General features: G+C 43.8%; 1 protein-coding gene across 1 annotated transcript in view; it reads left to right on the top strand.

Annotated features, from left to right (window-relative positions):
- kiaa0319 (KIAA0319) overlaps positions 1 to 25,524 on the top strand; it is a gene marked incomplete at both ends in the record, with an annotated part of 64,634 nt that overhangs the window by 21,094 nt on the left and 18,016 nt on the right. Inside the window, 7 exons of the mRNA XM_084336610.1 lie at positions 3,070 to 3,157; positions 4,387 to 4,519; positions 5,931 to 6,157; positions 6,350 to 6,515; positions 9,234 to 9,382; positions 10,776 to 10,927; positions 14,803 to 14,941. Of these exons, the coding sequence (XP_084192736.1) occupies positions 3,070 to 3,157; positions 4,387 to 4,519; positions 5,931 to 6,157; positions 6,350 to 6,515; positions 9,234 to 9,382; positions 10,776 to 10,927; positions 14,803 to 14,941 (1,054 nt within the window). The remainder of the gene's footprint in view (positions 1 to 3,069; positions 3,158 to 4,386; positions 4,520 to 5,930; positions 6,158 to 6,349; positions 6,516 to 9,233; positions 9,383 to 10,775; positions 10,928 to 14,802; positions 14,942 to 25,524) is intronic.

The raw sequence follows: 25,524 nt of genomic DNA, 5'->3' as shown, positions 1-25,524 counted from the left end.
AATCATATCCATGGGGGGATTATTCTCCACCCCTCAAACCTGTTCCCCCCCACGGGGTCGGTACCGACCCTTTTTTGACATTATGATCATATATTCATATTTTTATGAGTGATGCAATAAATTTGCGATTTTAAAATCAAACGTATTCAAGTATTAAGATCACTAACATGTCACAAAAGCATGTAGAATGTATATTATCATCAATACGTTAGTTTAGCAATAGGTTAAAAGTGTCATTATATCGTTTTACCTTCTCGTTTTGCTGAAGTATAATCCGAGACGGCGACCATTTTGAAAATGTTGAACCATGGGAATTGTAGTTTTTTTGCTGCCATTTTGTCGAGGGCATGCATAGCTTAAATAAGGGCATGCACGCGATAATAAGCCACAAAAGGTAACGTTTTTGACAAATATTGAAACACAGTTAGTTTCTCCTCCCTATTGTTAGCATGTAGGAACAATTAGATCTGAAATTTGTTTCAAAACGGTTGCACTGTCGGAGAAATAAAAAAGTACAGTCGATTACAGTAGATATCAGTATCTGTTATTATGCACGCCTGGTGATACTAAATCCAAATTGAACTCGGGCATTTGAAAGATACTATATGTATATATATATAAATGTGCGAATTGGCTATAATAAGGTAATGTATAAGCATATATTCTATATTCTATAATAATATTTCAAATTGCATTGGTCCGGATGGGAGAATTCAGTACTGTATATACAGAACCTTCGGTTTTATCATCTTCCCTTTATTAATTTCCTTAGATCTTTTGTACACACGATCTCAAGAGGGTACTGAACGAGGCCAGTGGCAGTTTGGTCATTATTATCATGGTGTTATTCACTGTCAAAGATGAAAAGAAAAATCATAATTCATATTTTCCTTTGTTTCATCACAATTTAAGCAAGCCTAGTAATAGACACAATATTTCTGACACTGTGAATACATTCACTGAGGTCCATAGATGTACCTAGATACCAAGAATATGCAAATATCCCTTGTAAAAGTGGAGCAATATTCCATTTACCTAGGTATACATTTTATGCGGATTTTCACCTGGGGTGGAACAGGATTTATCTACCCCACATTTGATACGATACGTACAGCGTGTCATAAATGAAAAGCACATACAAGCGTATCCGCTTCACACTTGCACGCCAAGTACAGCCGTTAACCCAGTCTGTGTAAGAGACGGTTCTACGCACGGCTCTGAATCAACCACGTAAAGTGAAAAACACCAGTGGAATAAAGAGAGGGATTTACATGCCAAAGTAGGAGGGGAGAAATAACAGAGTGTTAATATACAGCCGGAGCCTCGCGGAAAATACAAATGTATGAGGCCGCTTTTTTGGAAGCACGGAGCAGCGCTTAGTAGCCGCGAGTTGTGTTTTACAATGAAAAGACATCATGAACAAACATAGCAGCCAGCAACCGTGAGCACAGAAATTGCGCCTGTTCAAAAGGCGTGTTTCCCGAAGCCCCACGTTCTCCGTGTCACCAGCGAAAGACTTGTTGAGTCATGCCTTTTCACATTAACACGTGAAAAAATACACAGACTGAATGAAAAAGAGAGGGGCAAAGCCCTTGCCATGTGCTATGTACCTTGCTTGCAAGTTAACATAAATAGCCATGTCAATTGTGAATTCAGAGTCTACGCCTGTTTTAAAAGGCGTGTTCTCAATGAATCCCAAACTTTCTCACACACAAGAGAACGCCACCCGTCAAAAACAACGGGCCCTCATTACTCATTTCATACGAGAGCTACCTCAAAATACACAGTGAATAAACACGCACGTTAAAAACTCGTCACTCCTTTAGAGGGACCTTTCTCATTTTAACGTATAGTATTTCGAGGGCAGAACAGAGGGAGAGAGAGATGAAAGAATCTGCTGCTGCAGTGACAGTACCAACACAGTGAAACACTACAAGATGCCGTCGGAGGCCCTACCTGAACATGGCTCAGTTCGACTACTGAGTGCTGTGTGACGTTTCACCGGTCTACCGTCACGACTCTGAAGAAAAGTCCAGCAGCGTCTCTCCCCATGATTACACCCGCGTCCACTTCATGCAACATCTGTGATGTGCTGGTAAGAGATGCAGGGCCTCAGCATTTTCCGCAGAGACCGGGGGACCTGAACCCCTTGGCCCGCGAGTACCCTTCCTCCTACTACCGAACACCTCACTCATCGGGGGTCCGTTTGATGTTGACGCCGGAGCCGACGGCTTCTGAGCAGTACCACACTCAGCGCCGTTCGCCATAGCTGGTGTGGCGTAGGCTGGGAGAAGGAAGTGCTGGTGAAAACCACCCGACCACCAGTCACAGCTGCTCACCGAATGACGGGAGCAAGCAGCGACGGGGGGCTTGCGCCGTAAGTCAACCCCGGAGGGGACACCGGAGTCGGAGGGCCTCTCACTGAAGAGGGGTGCTCAACGGCCTCTGGCACGCACCCAGCTCTAAGCGCCGCCGAAGCTCACCCTCTCACCACGAAAAGTGGAGTTAGGGAACCTCCGCGGCCCACAGAGGAGGTCGGTGGTGATGTCGTCTTAACTTTTTCTTTAAAGGCAAAAAGAAAAAGACAGCAACATAAATGACTAACTAACTACTTTCAACAGCTGAAGAGGTGCAAATCACAGACTTCCGTGTGGTGAAAGAAGGGAAGGAGCTGGAGTACGGCCATGCCCCTCGCTTATATTCGTGAGCGGATGTGGGCGTGGCCGGACAGATGTAGGTGCATGGTTGCTGAACGTTTTCAAAATCATATATAATGATAGGGAATATTCCAATAGAGCAGAGCGTAAAGCCATACGAAATATAACCAAGGATTATGTTTGTATGAGTCTGTCTATACATTGTTTTTTTTATGATAATTCTACTCCGTATGCCTTCAAATGGCAAGAGTAATTTGTATCCCAATGGAACATTTATGAAATGTAGCTGGGGTCAAAGGGCAAATATTCCACTTGTGTGTCTTACATACTGTAGGTGTAGGGTTATGTCTAAAGCTATATATATATGTCTAAAGTATATATTTCTAATATCTCTCGCCTGTTCTGGTTCCAGCTTTCTGCGGGCCATTGTGTGGTGACGTTGGCTGTGTCTGGACCAAGAGCACGCGGCGAGGGATCAGTCAATATCACGGTGAAGGAAGGTACGATCAGAGACATTTTACAAGAGGTGTCGTATTTAGGCAATGTTTCTGTTTTTTGTGATTTTTTTGTTGATCTTCCTTTCTGCACAAGTGGCCGTTAATCCCGTATTCAAATCACGTATGCACTCTTCCCCACTTAGCTGAATGGAAGGTCCTCAACTGTTTGCCAAGCCACAAAGTCCAAAATATCTTCCTAAATTGATGACAAAAAAGGTGTAATTTCTATTGTAGTTTACAGTTAGAGGGGGGCTTCCCACTCTCCAGGGCATTTACAACAAGCGGTGCATGGGTAAGGCTAAGAGAATTATCAAAGACTCCAGCCACCCAAACAACTGCCTCTTTGAACCTATGGACATTAGGGAAGCTAGATCTCTTAATATTTAAAAGAATACGCTAAAAACTTACCTCTTCACCATAGCTTTTTAATACACTCCACTGTTGATTGTACTGTAGCACTATTTTACTCTGTCCATTCTATTTTATTGCACTGCACTTTGCATCATTTTACTTTACTTTTTATTGCACTGCACTGTTGCATAATTTTACTATCTATTCTATTCTCCTATTTTATTGCACTGTACTATTTTACTCTGTCTATTACTTTTTATTACAGGTTCAAAACTGTCAGGTATTAAACTGTGTGGGTATCAAACAAGAAAGACTGTCAGGCTTATATGTCTGCATACGTCTTTTTTCTGTTGTGAAGCACTTTGAGCTGCAGTTTCTGTATGAAAGGTGCTATACAAATACAGTTTATTATTATTATTATTATCAGGATGTAGAGGCTAAGTGAGATATCTTGCTTCTTCGTCTCTGGCACGAGGAAAGTAGCCATATCAGGGTCAGATCAAATGATTTGTTTTTTCACAATGTCGGCTCCTTTACTTGACCTCTGACCCTGATATTTGACTTACGACAAAAATATTTTTTTATTCTATTCTGTTCTTTCCTAGCTCCAAGGCTGAGCCAGCCACCCAAAGCTGTAGTGTTCCCAGCAGCACAGGTCTGGTCACTCCCAACCGGTGATGTGATCATCAATGCCAGCCGTATGTATTTCTACATGCACCCCCATTTTTTTTGTGCGCCGCAGCTCAACGCAGTTATGGAGCAACTCAGTCATGTGATTCAGTGGGTATTGCTAAAAAAAACTGTAATTGAGAGTTCTGAAGTTCTGAAGTTCAGAATTCTGTAATTTCTAAAACAGTGTATTGTTCGGTTTGCCCCGACAGAGAGCCAGGATGACGGTGTGATTGTCAGCCGTCTCTGGGATCAAGTGAGCGGCCCCCCAGTAGACCTGAGAGGCTCCACAGACAGGTGGATTCTTAACATGTCCGACCTCGCTGCAGGGGAGTACACATTTAGGTACATTACAGGCATCATCTTCTGCCTTCGCCATCCCATCAACTCTTTGTTCCGTATTTAGCATCTACCGGTAACTGGTCATGTTGATTGGCATAAAGAAAAAACATTTGAAAATGTAAAACTAAAGATTATTTAAAAATGAGTTTGTGATTCCAGCTGTATCTTCATGTTAATGTGATATTGTTGCTGTTATTGTTTCTGTTCTCTGGATTTGGGAAAGAGTTGTTCAAGTTCACTGAATGGACTGTAGACCAGCAGTTTTCAACCTATAGGTTGAAATACATTGTTGTGTGAAATAATTCATATTTGAAGTCTATAGCCCTCCTTCAACCATTTGTAATAAAATCAAGTCCACCATTCTCTCTACTGGACTATGTCAGGGGGTCGCGAACAGGCATCCCTCTGTTTTTAGGGGTCGCAGACCAAAAAGGTTGAGAACCACTGGTGTAGACCAATAGCCTTATTCACACGGCCACCATACTGGTTGCTGGGGTGGGAAGATGCTGGAGTCACTTCAATGGTAAACGTTGCTCTAGAAATACTACATCAAAACAACAGGCAGACTATGCAAATGTAATGACAGACTCATGATTACCTGACTTGATTGTTTTTACTGTAACTGCCATAGTTTTTGTGTTTTTAAAATGTATGGGAGTGAATGAGTCGTCTGGTCACTGAAATGCATCTAGGAAATAAGGCTTCCATGTGGGAACAGTTAATTGTTTATCATTTGGATGCTAAAAGAGCTGTCTTTCAACATGGAAGCCAATGCACTTCTCCTTGTTTCCACACAATAAACAAGCCTTTCCATTAAGAAACAAGGTTAATTGGAACAGCATAGGAATTCTTAGAATGAGTCTTATTCTCCTGCCTGCTTTGTCATTGACTGACAAAGCCGTTTTACTGAAAGTAAAAGTTCACAAAGGTGTCAGTTATTAAACCTGACCACGGGAGAGAAACATTACATAACTTGAACACGGTCATGGTCGATGAGGTTGATTCAGGGTTCAGGGTTGAGGACAGACCCTGTTACTGTGTAATAAAAAACACTTCACCGTATTAATAATCACTAGCCTCTAACCAAGCAGCAGGATTCAAAGGTGTGTTCCCAGATTGACCCGTCTTGTTGGCAGAATCAAAGGTTTTCTGGCTGCGTGTCTTGTAATAACTATGGTAGATGTTTATCCTTGTGTGCTGGCAATCAATCTCCAACTTGTGCCCAGCTTCAGAACACAGACAGCAGTGTTACTGTAGTCAGTTTGCACATTTGTATTCAATTATATTCTGATCCAGTTTTTTCTGTTATATTAGATTTTATTCTGTTCTATTAAATTCTATTATATTCTCTTTTATTCTGCTCTATTCTATTATGTTCTGTTTTGTTCAGCTCTATTTTGTTCTATTCTAATAGACTAACAGTAACCGATGAGGATGGGCTGGCAGATTCCACCACAGCGTCGGTGAGGGTCATTCCACCAAAGGCCAGCGACCCCCCCATAGACCACCGTGACACTCCTTTGCCTAGGACATGGACCACAACCCCTGACCCTGCCACCTCCTCTAGCCTCCAGCAGGGTGACCTCACCATGACCTCCCCACCCCCTGTCCCCCCCTCTGCTACTGCCACTGTGAAGTCAGGTACATACATAAAGACTTAACTACATTAAGACATTACTGTTATAGGTACAGTAATACAATGCTTTTTCAGGTAAATCCTGCCTAACGAATCTGTCGGTATACAAGGAACCAAATCCAATAGCCTCCTCTCCTCTCCTTTCCTCGTCTCTCCTCTCCTCTCATCTCCTGTTATTTGCTCCCTTTCCCTTGTAGGGAACAGAGCTATACCTATAGCAGATGCGCAGGCGTCAAACCATGGTCCTGTGGCTGTCGTGGGCCCCGACAGAAAGCTAACCCTCCCGCTGAACAGTGTGACGCTGGACGGCAGCAGAAGCACAGACGACAACACGATAGTCAGCTTCCACTGGGAGACAACCAGGTAGCCTGGAACACCAGGGCTTCAGCTTCCTACTATTTCACTGGGTCCGGTCCACATCATGTCCACACCGAGTAGGTGGAGTCTGCACACCAATTGACAGTTATCATTGCCAGCACGTCATCATGACCACATAGTCCATACTTAAACACAAACACCATGACCACGTGGTCCATACTTAAACACAAACACCATGACCACATGGTTTGTTATAGCAGCTGGCAGTAATATACTGTAGGTCTAACACAGGCATTATCAAAGTCCGGACTCGGACCGAACCACAACTGTCTCTGTATTATCTGTATTATCTGCGAGTCATCGCCACAACGCAACGAGTCAAAATTCTCCGCTATCTCTAATGCAAGCAGCGTCTTTGCATGTCCGACTCCACTATCTGTGTGTGTGTGTCTGTCTACTCTGCTTTGGTCCAATCATATTCCCCCACCCACAGTCTGCGAATCAGAGGCAGAGTAGGGCGGGTCTTCACGGAATGCTTGTCGTCTCTTCAACGAGCTGGGAGAGTGTACCGGGGCTCACTCAATGTGAGAGAGTAGTCCGTCTCGTCCAGCCCTATGAATTTCATGACTTTTCTTGTGATCTGATTCTTAGCCTTCTGACTATCGCGGTTATACGCACAGGTGCTCTCTAAAGTGGTTTGCGTCAGCGGCCGTTTTGGTTTTTAATCTGCCTTTTTCTTTTTACTCCGCGGTAAGCTTAACGAACTCTCCATGCTCCTCTGGGTGATGGGACTTCAAGTGTCTTATTCAATTTGTTGTGTTGAAACTTTTTACATTGCTTCCCCCACGAGGTATTTTATCCTGGCATACATTGCAGATGGCATTTGTTGCATCTGTCTCAGACACTTTGTAATAGTTCCACACCGCCGACATGTTTTAGGATAGTTAACATGCGACAATGACACTAACTCCGCTGAGAATTGGCTCGTGTTTTTCGTATCATCGATCGGTTTTCACAATCGGCGACTAGAAAGCATTATCGGAATTCCCCAATCTCATATTTATACTGAATATCGCTGGCCGATCGATCGGGGCATCCCTAGTGAGAATGTTATGTTGTGTTGTGTGTCCCTGTTGATATCATCTGGTGAGAATGTTATGTTCTGTGTCCCTGTTGATAATAATTAATGTAATTTATAGAGCGCTTCTCAGTAACCCGAAGTCGCTGACAGTAGGCAGAAAGAAAATAAAAACAAAGAAACAAAAGAAATATAGAACCACAGGGGAAACATGGAACAATATGAAATACACAGGAACATAGAGCCACAATAACAAACAATAACAACAGGATGGAGGAGGGTGGTTATGGGTAGGGAAGGTTAAATGCTAGGGAGAACAGGGGGGTTTTGAGACGGGATTTGAAGGTGGAGAGTGAGGGAGAGTCTCTGATGGTCTGAGGGAGGGTATTCCAGAGTCGGGGTGCAGCACGTGAGAAGGCCTGGTGAGAATAATAATAATAATAATAATAATGGATTAGATTTGTACCGCGCTCCACATTCGCGAGAATCTCGGAGCGCTTACAGGAGACAAATACAAAAGTTAAATGAATAAAACAATTTAAAATGAATAAAAACAATTAAAAAGACTAACAACCAGTAAAATGGAAGAACCTAAGAGTAAAATAAAATAAAAATAATAGTAAAATGAATAGAAGTAAATAAAATAAAAGTAAAAGAAAATTCAGGCAAAAGCCTTGTTAAAAAGAAATGTTTTTAGGCCCCTTTTAAAAACCTCGACGGATTGTGGTGCTCTCAGGTGGATGGGGAGAGCATTCCACAGTCTGGGTGCGGCGGAGCAGAAGGCGCGATCACCCATGGAGTGCAGCTTAGTCCTGGGGGCTTTGAGGAGGTAGAATGTGCCGGAGCGGAGGGAACGTGAGGAGGACTGGGGGGTGAGGAGTTCCTTGAGATAGGCAGGGGCACCACCGTGTAGACACTGGTGAGTGAGGAGGGACACCTTGAACTCAATTCTGTGTTCCACGGGGAGCCAGTGAAGGGATCTGAGGGTGGGGGTGATGTGATCATATTTGCGCACCCTCATCAGGATCCTAGCAGCGACATTCTGAATGGTTTGCAGTTTTTTAATGCTTTTGCTAGGAATCCCGATGAGGAGTGCATTGCAATAGTCCAGCCTGGAGGAAACAAAAGCGTGGACGAGTTTCTCCGAGTCTGCCAGGGTGAGTGAGGGGCGGAGTTTGGTGATGTTACGGAGGTGAAAGAAAGAGGTCTTGCAGAGGTGTTTGATGTGTGTATCATATGTGAGGTGGGGGTCCATTTTCACGCCCAAGTTGGTGACAAGGGTGGAAAGGGGAATGTCCTGACCGGAGAAGGAGATGGTGGTGATGGTGGTTGACCGGACCTGGTGTGGGGTACCGATCAGCATGGCTTGTGTTTTGGAGCTGTTGACCTGGAGAAACCTGTGGTTCATCCACGCCTTAGTCTCCTCCAGGCAAGTGGTCAGTGTGGGGGGTGATGAAGGTGATGATGGTGTGATCCGGATATATAACTGGGTGATGATATGTTGTGTTGTGTGTCCCTGTTGATATCATTTTTTTTAAATTTGATTTAACCTTTATTTATCCAGCCAAGCAATTAAGAACAAATTCTTATATACAAAAGCAGCCTGTCATCATCATCTGGTGAGAATGTTATATAACATAGAGCCGTGCTGCGATACATGTGAAGTTGACTTCCTTTATTCCCAGTGGCCCCCCTGGATTAAAGATGGAAGGGGCGGATAAGGCGGTAGCCATGGCGACAGGCCTGCGGGTTGGTCGTTACACCTTCAGGTTGACTGTCCATGACCAGGAGGGGGAGATGGACAGCACTTCGCTCACTGTCAGGGTCCAAGAGGGTAAAGAAGCTACAGCTACTAGCTTAGCATCCCAGCACACGTTGCCATGATGTCACCAGCCTCAGTGCATTCTCAGAAGAGATACAGTAGCATCATCTAGTTGGGTTACCCTCATTGGCCCATCAGTTAGGCAGTTGTCAGTAGTTGTAAATATATCAGCTAGCTAGTCCACAAACTGAAACTAGTTTGTTTTAGTGGTTCAAAAACATCCACAGCACTGACAATTGATCTATCACCTGACAATGTAGATGGATAGATAGATAGATAGGTAGGTAGATAGATAGATAGATAGATAGATAGATAGATAGATAGATAGATAGATAGATAGATAGATAGATAGATAGATAGATAGATAGATAGATAGATAGATAGATAGATAGATAGATAGATAGATAGATAGATAGATAGATAGATAGATAGATAGATAGATAGATAGATAGATAGATAGATAGATAGATGAATTGAAGTCTATGAGAAAACTGAGTTTTTCTTTGTACACAGTTTACCAAAATCACTCCTAATCACTCATTTCTGAATGGATCTTTATGGATATTTGGATATGTACTACATAAGGCTTCAGGCTATGGCTCCGTCTGGATTGGTAACAAGTTTGAGTAACACGTTTTTCTACAACTCAAGTTCAGACCTATGTTACTCTATTACGTTAGCACTAAAAGGGAAATATTTTTCTGGAATCAGAAACTTCAGAATGTCATCTTTCAAAAGAGACCAGGCTCATGCATGTGCTATAAGAATAAAGTATGTTGTTTTGATTTGCAAAAAAAGTATGCAGTCCTCAAGTTGAAGTAAAAAAATTACAATTTTTCTGCCCGCTTAATAAGCGGTTTTAAAGGAAAACTCCAACACTTTGGGAAATTAGCTTATTTGCCATCTACCCTGGAGTTAGACAAGAAGATACATACCTTTTTCGTCTCTGTGCATGCAGTAGGAGTAGGAAGATGTGCACCGTTAGCCTAGCTTAGTGTCAGTCACTGGAAGTAGAGAGAGAGAGAGCACAGGTTAGCCAATGTTAATCTCCCATAGCAACCAATCACACTGGTCCCATTAATTAGTTTCATTTGAAAGCTTCATGTATTACGATACTAACTTCAGATATCCTTTCAATGAACAGAAGGTCACACCCCCCTCAATGCAGAGTTGGCTGTGCTCAGAGAGGGTGACCTAAAAATGATAACAAATCAAATGATACATCTGAAGCTGAAACAATTATACTCATAACATTAACATTCCACAATGAGCTTTTTCTGATTGAATTAACATAGTTGTAGGGCCTACTGGTTCTTTAAGTACATCAGATGCTATCAGATACCATCAGATACCATCAGATACCATCGAGTAGCATCTTCTCGACATTGTCCCTCCTATCCTTCAGCCAGAAACCTGCCTCCTGTGGCTCATGGAAGTGGCAGCCACACCCTCACTCTGCCCAACAACTCGCTGGTGCTCAGGGGCTCTATGACAGACGGCGATCCAGCTGAGGTGCAGTACCTCTGGTTACGGGACAACCAGAGCCCTGCTGCCGGGGTAAGTCCAGCTGCTGGAGTCAAGGACTTTTGGATGTTTGGTTTTCTCTTCACTTGAAAGTTGTCACAAACACAACACGTCACATTGAGCGAGTAAAGTTTCTACATTGTCATTGAGTTTCCCTAAAAAGGGTTAGTTAGCATTGTTAGCATTCCTCATCAAAACCAAGGGGGCTTGCTAGTGAAAATGATATGTAAAAATCCATTTTACAGGAGATGTGTAGAGTAGTAAAGGGGAATGCCTTCCATTTGACGAATTCCCATATGTTTTTTATGTGCCCCAGGACAGTTCAGTCAGTATTTGTGAACACGCTCCACTCTTCCTTAACACATTCGGGGCCATTCGATATCCCCATCTAGCTATAGCACGGCCAGGTTTTCATTAGTTTCACTGTGCGTCACTTTGTTTGTAGAGCTAAATCTATATATTATATTATAGCTATGGATACAATACATGGTAATTTGACAGTAACTATCTTCCGTTCAAGATGCAAAAAATGCATTTTTTTCATCAATACGTTCACCCGTTATCCCGTGGTGAATATGAGTACAATTTCGGAATGATCCGGGCTAATTCCTGGGAGGCTGGCTATAGGGCGCAACGTGAATTCTACTAAAACCATTGGCGTTTCATCTGGTCCACGACATAACCCACCACAACATATGGATCGGGGGTCCCGAAAACAATTCAATGCGATCGAGTGAAGCCCTAGGTTTCCAATTACTAGAAAAGAGCGCCCGGAGCGGTTTAAAGGTAGCACTCGGTCTGGAACAGGGTTTACTGCACTCTCGATACTGCCTACTAGCAGGGTCTGGCCGGTACTGCACCTTCGGAGTCCCAGTATGCCTTTTAACGGCAACATACAGGTCCCTGACATTGAATAGGATACAGGGCTCGAAATTGCGACCGAATTGGTTGCATATGCGACCGAAATTGTACTTGTGCGACCTCAAAATATAATTGGGAGCATTCGTGAGAGTGCAAATAATTGTTCTGGTGCAACCCCCCCCGAACATCCCTTTCTCTGTCCATTCGCTAGTTTGTCACTCAGTATGTGCCTTGTGAGTTGACAGTGACCATTCTAACCAATCAAACGTGAGCTTGACGTTCTTACCTTTAATGCTGATTTTAGATTGGTTAAGTTGACACACATACACGCTCACACACCCTCATTGCCCCTCCCCCTCACAGACCCGTCTCATTTGCACCGAAGATAGCAAGCGTGCAGGTCCTCTTTTAACATCACTGAAGCAACGATTAAACAATGGCCCAGTACACTATTCACTTTCGTTTAATACACGAGGCGTTGTCTAACGTTATCTAGCTGGCTAGCTACTGATAGATCATAAAATCATTGAAATTTGTTTTTGCAGCTGTGGCTAACGTTAGCTAGCTACCGGTCTTTGGGTGGCTAACGTTAGCTACCTAGCAACTGTAGCTAGTTAATACGGGCTGTGCTAACTAACTAGAAATCGATGTGATTGGCTGAGACTGTATTTTGTACGGTTGGCTGCCTGGCTGTCGATTCGGGTAGCCAGCTAGCAGCCAACATCAACTCAACGTCAACACTCTGTTGACTCTGAGCTAGTTTGCAGACAGCAATGTAACAACAATATGGTCCGTGCGGAACCCTTATCACATAACACATAGTTCCGTGTGTGAATAATGTTGAGCCACCACAAAAGATGAATCCAAAGTTTAATCCAGTAAGAATAGTACTAGGCTATATAACATACATCTTTGCAAGTAGATTACATTAGCAAAATGCCCTTTTGACATGTAGCCTACATATTCATAATCATGAAAGTTAATTTGGTTTTAAACTTAGTTTTAAAGTGGTCAAACAGTTCCCTCTGTGTGTAATACAGACAGTCTGCACACATTCATAAATAACACTTACAGAAAAGCTTATTGTGCACTGTAATACGTTTTGTTCAATGGGGAATTTTTTTTTGATCCACTTTTTCTCCCATTTTTCTATATTTTCTCCCATCCCAATTTCATATCATCCAATTCAACCCTCCCCTGTCACGGATGCTGTTTCTTGCCTCCCACAAGCCGGCTGCAATGTGGACTAAGTCATACATAGCACAAGTCCCCTCCGGTACTTGAGGTAACAGCAGTCGCATCTTTTCACCTGCGCAGCTCGATCTCTCAGTGGCGAGGAGTAACGCGTGGGAGGCTCACGCTGCCCCCGACACTTCCTGATTCTACTGCGCAGGCGCACCAACCGACCTGTAGGAGTCGCTGTCCACAACGCCCGATCCCCACCCATCAGTTTCCCACCCCCTAATACGGCCAATGTGTATTAGTACGGACGACCAGCTAAACTGAAAGCAAATGTGGAGCGCTGGTCTCGAACTGACGAGCCCAGCGTCTCCAGCATTTCGTGGCGAGTGCCTTGCCCACTACGCCACGTAGCCGCCCCTTCAATGGGGATTTTTTTTTTATGTACAGAATACCGTGAAACCGTGGTATTTTTACCCAAGGTTATCGTACCCTCAAAATGTCTACACTACTAGGTCTAGGTAGGTACTAGGTACTAGTTTAAGGCTACTTTCACTGTTTTACTGCATTACAGTACTGTTATATTATCGTTTTTTTATCAATAAAAAATATATATTACGTATATTGTTGGTGCTCCTTACATTTTGGTGGGTGCTCCAAAATGTTTGCTGGTGCTCCCAACTTTTTGAAGTTGGGAGCACCAGTGCTACCAAGTAAAAATGTTAATTTCGAGCCCTGGGATATTAAAATTGAAAAAAAGGGAAAACTATCCAAAAACGTATATGTCCGATATTATCGACCTACCAATATTATCGGCCGATATTGGCATTCAAATGTGATATCGGAAATTATCGGTATCGGTTTTAAATTTTTTTTTTTTTTTTTTTCACATTTATTTAACCTTTATTTACCCAGGCAAGCAAGTAAGAACACATTCAGATTTTTTTTTATTGTCAAAAGTATGCATAATGTGTGTTAATTCCACAACAAGAGATATGTAAGGGATAATGTATAGCTAGCTACGAGGTCATTGTCGCAAAATAATTGACCGACACAGAGTTCTGGAACACCGAGGCGCAGCCGTGAAGGTCAATTATTTTGCGACAATGACTGAGTATAGCTATACATTATCCCGCTTATTACATGGCTAACTTACTAACAATATACCTAATTAATTTTACACCATCGACAAGACGAGATCAAATGCAGTTGTTCTGTGGCTCCTCTGTCATCGCCGGCAGGTGTGGACGTGATTGAACCTGATGCAGTGCAGCTGTGCGAGATAAAGCTGGGAACGAGGTTATAGCTTTCATGACTGCGATCAAAATGCTTGATTGTGATTGGTCAATAGCGCTCTGTTGCCCCTAACAGCGGTCATTATTGCGCCATTGCCCATAGCAGCGGTCAGTTATCGAGAAATAATTGACCGCTGCTAGGGGTAACAGAGCGCTATTGACCAATCACAATCAAGCATTTTGGCGAATGTTAAAACGCCATGTAATAATAAGTAATGTTAATTACCTGAAATTATTCCGTTTTTTGGGGGGTGGGGGGGGGGAACCCTGCATATATCGGTATCGGTTGATATCGGTATATCGCTATCGGTAAAAAAGCCAATATCGAACATCCCTAATATATACGTTTTTGGCCGTTAAGCGCTGGCACCCAATAACGTATATATATACGTGAATGGCCCCGAAAGTGTTAAAGCTACAAATCCAATCTGCGATGTAAAGACGGGGCTCTGACTTTGTGAGCTCTTACACCCAAATGAGGCTTTACCTACGACTACTAGCCGACTACAAAGTCCTTTTGTCAAGGGCAGCTTTAGCGCTAACATAACAAAGACACTAAGCGTTGTGTTCCAGGATGTGCTGTACGGCTCAGAGGCCCAGGCCTTCCTGTACCTGGCTAACCTCGTTGAAGGGACCTACCTGTTCCAGCTACGGGTGACTGACGCTCAGGGACGCACCAGCACCGCTACAGCCACCGTGGAAGTGTGCCCAGGTAGGGATGAATGGATATGGGCTGGGATTGCAGGGCAGGGAGGGTAGTAGTACAGGGTGGGAGTGCAGGGCAGATAGAGGGTAGTTGTACAGGGCAGATAGAGGGTAGTTGTACAAGGTGGGATTGCAGGGCAGGGAGGGTAGTAGTACAGGGTGGGAGTCCAGGGCAGATAGAGAGTAGTTGTACAGGGTGGGAGTCCAGGGCAGATAGAGGGTAGTTGTAGTGGGTGGGAGTGCAGGGCAGATAGAGGGTAGTTGTACAGGGTGGGAGTCCAGGGCAGATAGAGGGTAGTTGTAGTGGGTGGGAATGCAGGGCAGGGAGGGTAGTAGTACAGGGTGGGAGTCCAGGGCAGATAGAGGGTAGTTGTACAAGGTGGGAGTCCAGGGCAGATAGAGGGTAGTTGTACAGGGTGGGAGTCGAGGGCAGATAGAGGGTAGTTGTACAGGGTGGGAGTCCAGGGTAGATAGAGGGTAGTTGTACAGGGTGGGAGTCGAGGGCAGATAGAGGGTAGTTGTACAGGGTGGGAGTCCAGGGTAGATAGAGGGTAGTTGTACAGGGTGGGAGTCGAGGGCAGATAGAGGGTAGTTGTACAGGGTGGGAGTCCAGGGCAGATAGAGTAAGTTGTACAGGGTGGGAGTCGAGGGCAGATATAGAGGGTAGTTGTACAGGGTGGGAGTCCAGGGCAGATAGAGGGTAGTTGTACAGGGTGGGAGTCCAGGGCAGATAGAGGGTAGTTGTAGTGGGTCGGAGTCCAGGGCAGATAGAGGGTAGTTGTAGTGGGTGGGAGTCCAGGGCAGATAGAGGGTAGTTGTACAGGGTGGGAGTCCAGGGCAGATAGAGGGTAGTTGTAGTGGGTGGGAGGAGTGCAGGGCAGATAGAGGGTAGTTGTAGTAGGTGGGAGTGCAGGGCAGATAGAGGGTAGTTGTAGTGGGTGGGAGTGCAGGGCAGATAGAGGGTAGTTGTAGTAGGTGGGAGTGCAGGGCAGATAGAGGGTAGTTGTAGTGGGTGGGAGTGCAGGGCAGATAGAGGGTAGTTGTAGTGGGTGGGAGTGCAGGGCAGATAGAGGGTAGTTGTAGTAGGTGGGAGTCCAGGGCAGATAGAGGGTAGTTGTAGTGGGTGGGAGTGCAGGGCAGATAGAGGGTCGCGTGTCTCACTGCTGTGTTTCATTTTCTCACTTCCTCTCATATTCACAGCATGAATACATGGTGCGTGAGTCCTATGAATTCAGATCATAAACCTTGTGTTGCTGAATTACGGTTCCTTCTGCATAGTTACATGTATGTGTGGGTACTCAAAGAGTAGTTACGTGTGTGTGTGTACTCTGTGTAGTCACGTATGTGTGTACTCAAAGTGTAGTTACGTATATGTGTACTCTGTGTAGGCATTTGCAAACTACATAGCTAGAAGGGGCAGCTTTATCAGCCAGTGGGTATGTCAATGTAGAGAACCACCATCACACATACGAAGTGTTCCACAGCCATATGTTCCCATTAGTTAGCCATGTTAACAATCTGAGCAATGAAGTTGTGAATCTGTGATCTATGACAGGTAATAGGTATCACAGTTACTGTATATGGGGTTAGGGCTGTGTGCGACTAAAGAAATTCTTAGTCGACTATTGGTCAAAGGATTTTGTCCACTCATCGATTAATTGATTTCATCAACAAATCTGTAAAACTTTAGTTTCCCAGGTGCAATCATGCAGAAGGACTCATGAATACATGTAACATTATATAGTATAGTAATACATGTATCCATGTATGCTATTATCGATAGAATATACTGCCATTCTATTATAATTATAATTATTATTATTATGTTCTATTCTATTTCTATTAGGGGTGTAACGGTACACAAAAACCACGGTTCGGTATGTACCTCGGTAAGTCACGATTACGTACGGGTTTTCGGTACAGTGGGGGAAAGTTTGGCTTTCCATGTTCCACTCATCCACTCAGGGGTGATGTAGTTTGCAGTAACTAATTGTACTTGTAGGGCTGTCAACGAATATTCTATATTGAAATTAACACTTTGATCGCCATGGTTAAATTCATAATGTACCATCCCTAGCCAGCTCTATTTGTCTATGGAGAAGTTCCCCTTCTTTGCAGGGCTATAACTTTTTAAATTCTATTGCTAAATTGACATTATTATGGCCCATTCAATGTCCTATATCCAGGGCCGCCTGGGAGAAATGCGAGGCCCTGTGCGAGATTTAAACGCGTGTGTTAGAGAGAGAGCATGTATGAGAGAGATAAGCAAAGATGACCCCCTAAAGGATATTCAACTTTTAATGAAAGAACAAAACAGAAGGAAAAGATAACTTCACAAAGGCAACATGAATATACATAGATCCAAAAGGACAAAGATCAACACTTAAATCCAAAGAGAAGAGGGTCTATACCAGAGAAAACAAAGCAGCAAGGAGCCAATGGCCGACAGCTAAAGGCTAGCCAGGTAGGCTACTGACACCAGGCCACACACAGCTTTGGCCAACGGCCCAACGCTACCCAAGCTACACAAACGACCAAGACAATGAATTCACACACAGCACATGTCGTATCTCCAAATGTTGTGAAGTAACATATGTTTTGCCTGGAAAAAAACATCGTTATTAACAAAACATTCGGGAGGGGAAGGAAGGAAGAGTGGGGTAATGTCATGACATTTTCATTAATCTTACCTGCACCAAGGAACGCAGGGCGAAAGGCCGCAACACAGGTCTCCACGTTGACGAAAGGCCTCTCGCTGTCGGGACAAAAATAAGCTATGGCCAGAGCCTTGTCATGGTGCAGGCCCGACTACATCTACGGCTAATGTCAATGGTCGTAGCACAAGCTAACAGCTAACTCAAGGCTAACTGATAGCATCAAACGAACGTTCCCAGCCGAGCGCAGCCGGCAGCTAACGTCGTAGCTAAACAGCTAACTGGCTAACAGTTAGCTCAACCAGGCTATCGCTAACCATTAGCTAACGCAGAAGCAAGCTATGCGGCTACATACAGGTGCTGACACCAGGCCACACACCGTTAGCTACTAGTAGTACTACAACAGCTAGTCGGCCAGTTTAGCTCCAGAGAGAGAGAGAGAGAGAGAGAGAGAGAGATGTCCACGGCGGGAATAGAGTTAATAGAATAGGTTAAAAACTCACCAAACGTCCAAGAGGATGGAGACAACCGCGTGGAGTTGACGAAGTTCATCTGCCAAACGACCATCCTCTTCATCTTGGCTGCATGCGTTGTCTCTAGGTTAGCTAACGCTAGTTAGCCTTTAGCTAAGCTAGCTACTAGCCGACATCATCATGGCTATATCCCGACTGCATCATGACAAGGCTCCGGCCATTTGTCCCGCCAGCGAGAGGCCTTTCGTCAACGTTCCTTGGTGACCGACCGACTGATAATGACCGACCTCTTCGTCTTGGCTGGCATAACTAAGCATAATAGTCAAAAGCTGCACGCGCGAAATAGTCAAACGCAGCTGACTCACGCCGGCGTACTACACATGATGTAAGTAACCACTCCCTTCGTTGAAACCAATAGTATGTCTGCTGCAGAGCCCCAGAGCTCCAATAGTGAGTATGTCACTGCAGACCCAGGAACAAGTCAGACACATTCTACAAACGTGTCTAATGTGAAATATATAAGCATATAAGCAAAACTAGATTTTAGGTCTGTGATGAAAAAGGGCCTCGCGGGAAGGGGGGCCTCGCAAAAAAAATTAAAAAAATAATAATAAAAAAAAAAGGCCTCGCCCTTCCCGCGAGGCCCTGTGCGACCGCACTGCTCGCACACCCCTTGAGGCGGCCCTGCCTATATCCATTGTTCAGGGTGTAGCAACGTTATACTTTTTCATTCACATATTCATACTAAAATATGGTCTAAAGCAGGGGTCAGCAACCTTTTTGACATGGAGTGCCTATTTGAAATATAGTTGTAACTAGTGTGCCTCAACAATATTCCATGCATCGTATTTTTTTTTCTCTCATAATCAGGTCTTTTTAATGATAATTCTTACATTATTACATCATTATTGTTATTGTTATTATTAACAATATTATTATGATGGTTGTATCAACCCTAAATCTGAGTTGGGGAGGGGGGGGGGGTGCAATGCAGACAAACAGCTGCATACAGTGCGACCATTTCACTCACATTTGCCCATTCATTTTTGGACACAGCACACACCATAGCTCCACCTACAGGCCTAATGGAGAACTGTACAAAAATAAATAATAATAAGTTACCCAAACTTAAAAATATTGAGTTCAGTTACTGTGCTCAGTTTTCAATCCATAATAAGTTAACAGAAAAATAAGTACACAACCACATTATTTCAACCTAATAAAACTATGTTTATTGTCATTGTTTTAAGAACACAAGTTGACTTGGTAATACTCACATTTTGAGTAAGAAAAATGGCTTTTAACATGTTTAATGAAATAATAGAAAAATAAATAATAAAATGTGTTGATTAAGCACTGGTCACAATGGTGACCGTAATATGTTTTTGTTATAAGGCTCTGCAAATGTTACTGAATGATGTAGCAATGTATTTCCAGCTAAATTGAAATAATAAACAAATAAAGGGTTTCAATTAAATATGTGTACTATTGTCACATGACACAGCTCAGAAGCTCAGAACACCTCAGAACACAGCTTCATCTAACGAGGCGTCGCAAGGTTTAAGTTTAACTGAGGCTAACGTTAACATGATGGCACACACACAGTGCACACGCAAAGCACACTGTGCTCCACGAGAGAGAGAGAGAGAGAGAGAGAGAGAGAGAGAGAGAGAGAGAGAGAGAGAGAGAGAGAGAGAGAGAGAGAGAGAGAGAGAGAGAGAGAGAGAGAGAGGTTCAGCACCACATGCACAGTGGACAGCTCCCCTACACATACACATGCCGCGTAATAATAATAATAATAATATATGCGCGATTGTGCGTATGATCTATTATGCGTAGAGCCCTGCATATGCACGTTCAAGTTCAAGTTAACATGCAAACCGATGTACAGGAAAATAAACAGCAGCCTACCTGTCGCGTCAGTGTTTTGCCTGGCTGAGCTCCGGTTATTTGGGGGGTGTAATTAGTCACTTTAAGCTGGACACATATGCTTCGGAGTGGTCGGTTGTCAATCGACTCCGGGAGGGGTTGAGCACGTACTTCATGTGCGAAAAGATCTGCTCACAGAGGTATGTTGACCCGAAGACCGTCAGCAAAGCCATTGCAACGTTCCGTTGACATGGTGGGGATATCTTTTATCCTTGCTTTTATTGTCTCTTTATTTGGCAAGCCTTCAAACAAAACATATGAGGTACAGATAAAAGCCTATATACGTCGCCATCCGTGAATGGCTTTCCACGTTTTGCAATGCAATGAGCAATGCGATAGCAATTGCTTCAGTTGCGTGTTTTTTAGCGCTTGTGAACACTTTGAGGGTGCTGGCTTGCTTCCCATACCTGGCGACGGCACGTTTAATGGATTCTGCCTTATCCGCCTGATCCTTGAAACTTGTTTTATGCTTAGTCTCGAAATGGCGTTTCACAGATGATGTTTGGCAAACTACATTTTCCAAACAGAAAGAACACATAGCACGGTCCTTCTGACGGTCCACAAACCCGTAACCGTCTGTCCACGAGGGCTGGAATGTGCGAATTTGCTTTGATTTCTTAGCGGGGGTTGATCATGACACTGCACAGAATGCAACCTCAGCACTGTGTGTTACCTGGCGCGACTGCTGCGGGAGGCCGGCGGGAGGCCGGCTACAGCGGAGCACATGGGAACAGCTGATTGCTGTCATAATATAGGGGTGTGCAGAACAGTCGATTTACAAAAAAGAACCTGTGGGAGGATTTCAACAAGAGATATGCGACAACAGTGCAAAACATTTCACAATAATATTTCAAAGCGAAGTAAAAAAAAAATAATAATAATAATAATAATAATAATAATAATTTTTTTTTTTTTTTTTTTATGCTGCCCCCCCCCCCCCCCCCCCCGCGTGCCTATGGAAATGGTCCCGCGTGCCTGAGCAGGCACGCGTGCCTAGGGTTGCCGACCCCTGGTCTAAAGTATAAGTATGTTTTTATCTTTTTCTGCAGCTTTCTCCAGAACTTGATTTATAGCCCCAAATGCATTATATTGATGATCAAATACAGTTTGGTAGCGATCGGTGCCAGACAAAAAATTTCAACTGGAGGTACTTCTAGAAGTTACTACGTATCATCTGATGATGACCGGATGGGCGGGGGGTCGTTTATAATTCCGTGGGCAACGTTATATCATTCACCTAGTGTGGGTCATATGATCATCAGAGCAGTTTATATGGAACACGTTAGAAAATAACGCTGGATCTTACCGTATCTTCCTCGCGCCGTTGGACGATCAGCTTGGAGTAGACAGTTTTCGATTATGGGATGTTGATTTAGATTAACCATTTCCAGGTTGTATAATACTATATACGTCCAAATAACGTTGTTTATTGAGTTAGGGCGAGCGATTGATTATCCTGTGTGTCGAGACGGAGTCCGGCTAACGATCGCGAGTGCCCGGACGAAATATGGATGAGCACTTCCTGTTTGGCGCGTCACTTCCTGTTGGCCGATCTGCCGATCGGCCACCAGATGGCGCTCTTGAACCGTTAGAGAGTTGAGTGGAGATCAGCAGTATATCTCAGGACCCCGGAGGAGAAATATGATTTCGATCACAGATTTTTGAAATATTGATATCAAAGACGAGTTACGGCGTCTTCGGCAGAATGAGCATGGCGAGCAAAGACGAGTTACGGCGTTCCCGGCGATTAAAGTGTTAATAATCGACTTGAAAAAATAGTTTTTTTTTTAAATATTCGATTGTGGAAAAAACAGCCTCCGTTGGGTGGTCGTTAGTGGTTAACATACCGTTGTATTCGTTCAGTACACAGCCGTACTGAACCTAAGGTCCAGTACTGAAACGGTTCGGTACAGATACGTGTACCTTTACACCCCTAATTTCTATATTATTAAATTATATTATTATTTAATTGTATTATTCTATATTATTATTATTATTATTATTATTATTATTATTATTATTATTATTATTATTATTATTATTTCTACTTCTATTATTATATTCCTGTACCTCCCCTCCCCCGTCCCCCATGCTGCTATTAATCCCCAAGGGGATTAATAAAGGAACACTTGGCTTGACTATATCTTAAATATCTAGAGTACCACCTTGATCTAGAGGTACTAATTCAGCACATTCACCATAAAAAATTACTAATAAAGTCTCCGTTGACTAAGACCAAATCAACCAATTAATCAATGAATGGGCTAAGATGGGGCAGCCCTACATGCTGTCATGAAACGTGGGCTGCAGCGTGGGCCGTGCCCGGGGACTGATTGATTGATTGATTGAAAAGTTTATTAACAGATTGCAGAATGGGTACAGTACAGTACAGCTCAATACATACAATTGTTAAGGGGATGCAGACCAGAGAAAGACTTTCGTCTTTCCAACCAAACCAATCAAAGTGTTCCTGTCCGTCTTCGTCAGGGACGTGACAGCGTTAGCGATCTGTTCTGCACATTTTTCCATTGGGTTTATCTCTTTTTCTGAAGGGGAAACCCTTGCAAGCACGGGGAGAACATGCAAACTCCACACAGAAAGGCCCAGGAGATACCCCACATGGGTAACTGGCAACCCGGCAACCTGGGCCCTCATTTATCAACGTTGCGTAAGCACAGATATGTGCGTACGATCATTTCTAAGCAAAGTGTGGGACTTATCAATTTGAACTTGTGCTTGACTTTGTGCGTATATCTACGCACAGCTCAGAGCATGCGTACCGGTAGAATATGAAGACTACAACGCGGAAATAAGCTTCCGTGCATTAGTTTCAACACTGGCGTGTTCTGTATGAACCGTAATTCATTATAGTTCGTTGTAAAATAGCAACAGTAGTGTAATTATGGTCAAAACCCTATAAATAGCATTTGGAATAATAGGTCTTTCTCTCCGAATGAATGCAGCATGGTTTATAGCATTATCGGTATATACAGGGTGTACTGACTGACTGCGCTCCGCACTCAACTCGTTATTATTTTGCGCACAGACCGCAGAAACACGGGAACGTTTTGATTATATTTAAAAGGCTTTGCCATAACGTTAAACGAAACAAGTGGAATTTCGAAGCTGTAAGCAGAATACAAGTCATATGAACACCCACGATATAGTGTTCTTCCCCCTTCCTACTGTATAAGAAAGAATAAAAAACGTATTGCAACGAGAACAGAGGGTGTATGTGTATTACAAAACCCTTGCAATAAATGTGTCTTAAATGAATGAAAAGCATACATGCTCTGGACACAGAGCATATATCGTGTGGGTGATATGACTTGTATTCTGCTTACAGAATTCCACGTATTTAGTTTTACAATGTCAAAGCCTTTTAATATAAATCAAAACGTTCCCGTATTTCTGCAATCTATGCGCAAAATAATAACGAGTTGAGTTCTAACAAAGAACGTATTACATGCTGGGTAGGCTGATAGAGTAAACTATGATATGAATATGAATAGGAATATGATATGATATAAGGTATACACTGGTCCGTCCGCGATTATAGCGACGAGGAGTCGGATAGCCATTAAATGCCATTTGAGATTATAGGCTATTAATGCAAAGCGACGGCCTATAGCCTATACATATTATTTAATGTTTTCATAAGTGTAAAGATACAACAGCTAGATTAATGATCAAGTTAGTTTACTGTGCAAGGTTCGCAGGGCTGTGCCATGTGTTATTATATATGCGCAAGTTACTGTTGCATAATGTAGGCTATGGCTGCTATTATATGTAATTCATATAGGCTACCTAATACCGACAACAAAATAGATGCCTCTAAAAATCATATTATAGCCAATCGAACACAACTAATAAAGGCATTCATATTCCAGCATGGTTATAATGACACACCACCAATGCCAAACAGTGGTCAACGAACGGTCTTTATTAGTATTTTGAGCTGTCCAGGCAGAATTGCAGCAATGGTCTTAGGGAGTCGTTGATATCTGACATCACTGTGTACAAGTAACACAGGTTGTGTCTTCTTGGTTCGGCAGCGCCTCAGTGAACAATCTCCCGTGAAGTTTCTCAGAGTTCGCTCGGGTCAGTCCATTATTTCACATCCCATGGGGGGTGTTTCATGACCATATATGGATAATCATGCACGAGCATTGACGGTAGAACAAAGAGGTATTTATCAACACGGAGGAGCGTAGGACCCGTGTACGCACGGTTGATAAATCCCAATATTTCTGTGCGTACACACATTCTAAATTCTGTGCTTACGTATGAAAATAGAACACTTTCTAAGAATTGTTGATAAATGAGGGCCCTGGTCCCCAAGCGGGAATCGATCCCAGGACCTGCTTGCTGTGGCCCACCCATTGGGTGTGAAGCCCCCCTGTTGATGCTTGATCTGCCCCGCCATTTCCCCCCGGAAATGCACGCGAGCCTTCGAGCTGGCAGATTCATTTTCACAAGCAGCGCTCGCCTGGTGCTCGGCAGAGGCAAACTCCCTCCCGGCCGACCACATAAAGGCCGTTATGTCGTTCGGACAGACCAGGGCGCGCCGGTCCCTAAGAAGGCCATTTCAAATAAACATTTGAGAACATGCCCGGGGCCAGGCGCTGACATCGGTCCCTTAGGACCAAGCGCTGATATCGAAGAACGGGGAACAGACCCTTACATTTATGCCTATTAAAATGGGCTGTAACTGTCCCGGTTGCGTGTTACTGTTCCGCAACAGTAAGTGACTTCCGGGGTAGGCCTGATTGGCCCCGACAGGCACGTGACGCGCAACTTTCTCTGCCGCGCGGCAGAGCTTGCGGAATGATGTAACCGTCCAAATCCGCTATGACTTTCATTCAGCGCTTTAGCTCACCTCGCAGAGCAGTCGTCCTGCGATCCTGCGGTCCGTTGTTGACGAGTTCGAATCCCATCGAATTAATTTTTTTTAGCGTGATTTTTTTTTTAACGTGTATTCTTTCGCCGGTTAAGGTTAGGCATGGTTAAGGTTAAGGTTAGGCATTGTTTCGGAGTTGGTTAAGGTTAGAACGGTTAAGTTTAGGCGCTGTTAAGGAGCTGGTTAAGGTTAGAGTTTGTGTTAGAGAATGGCAATATTCTTTCTATGGTTAAGGTTAGGCATGGTTAAGGTTAAGGTTAAGGTTAGGCATTGTTTCGGAGTTGGTTAAGGTTAGAACGGTTAAGTTTAGGCGCTGTTAAGGAGCTGGTTAAGGTTAGAGTTTGTGTTAGAGAATGGCAATAGACAGCCTATTTCCGCGCGACAGCTCTCAGCAGCCTCGTTGCGCGTCCTGAGTTTGCCGCGTCACGTGCCTGTCGGGGCCAATCAGGCCTACCCGGAAGTCACTTACTGTTGCGGAACCGGTACACGCGTCCCGGTTGCGTGAACACTTCAGGCAACCTACTTGCGTTCAGCGTTTCTCTGATTGGCCACGATGCCCATGTGACCGAGGCAGAGCGGCAGAGCGGAAATAGGCTGTAGGACAGGCATTCTATTGCCATGCTCTGCGACAAAC

This window comes from Notolepis coatsorum, assembly GCF_963971535.1.
Source record: "Notolepis coatsorum genome assembly, chromosome: 19".
In the NCBI taxonomy this organism is placed as follows: Eukaryota; Metazoa; Chordata; class Actinopteri; order Aulopiformes; family Paralepididae; genus Notolepis; species Notolepis coatsorum.
This window is presented reverse-complemented; position numbering and strand designations above follow the sequence as displayed.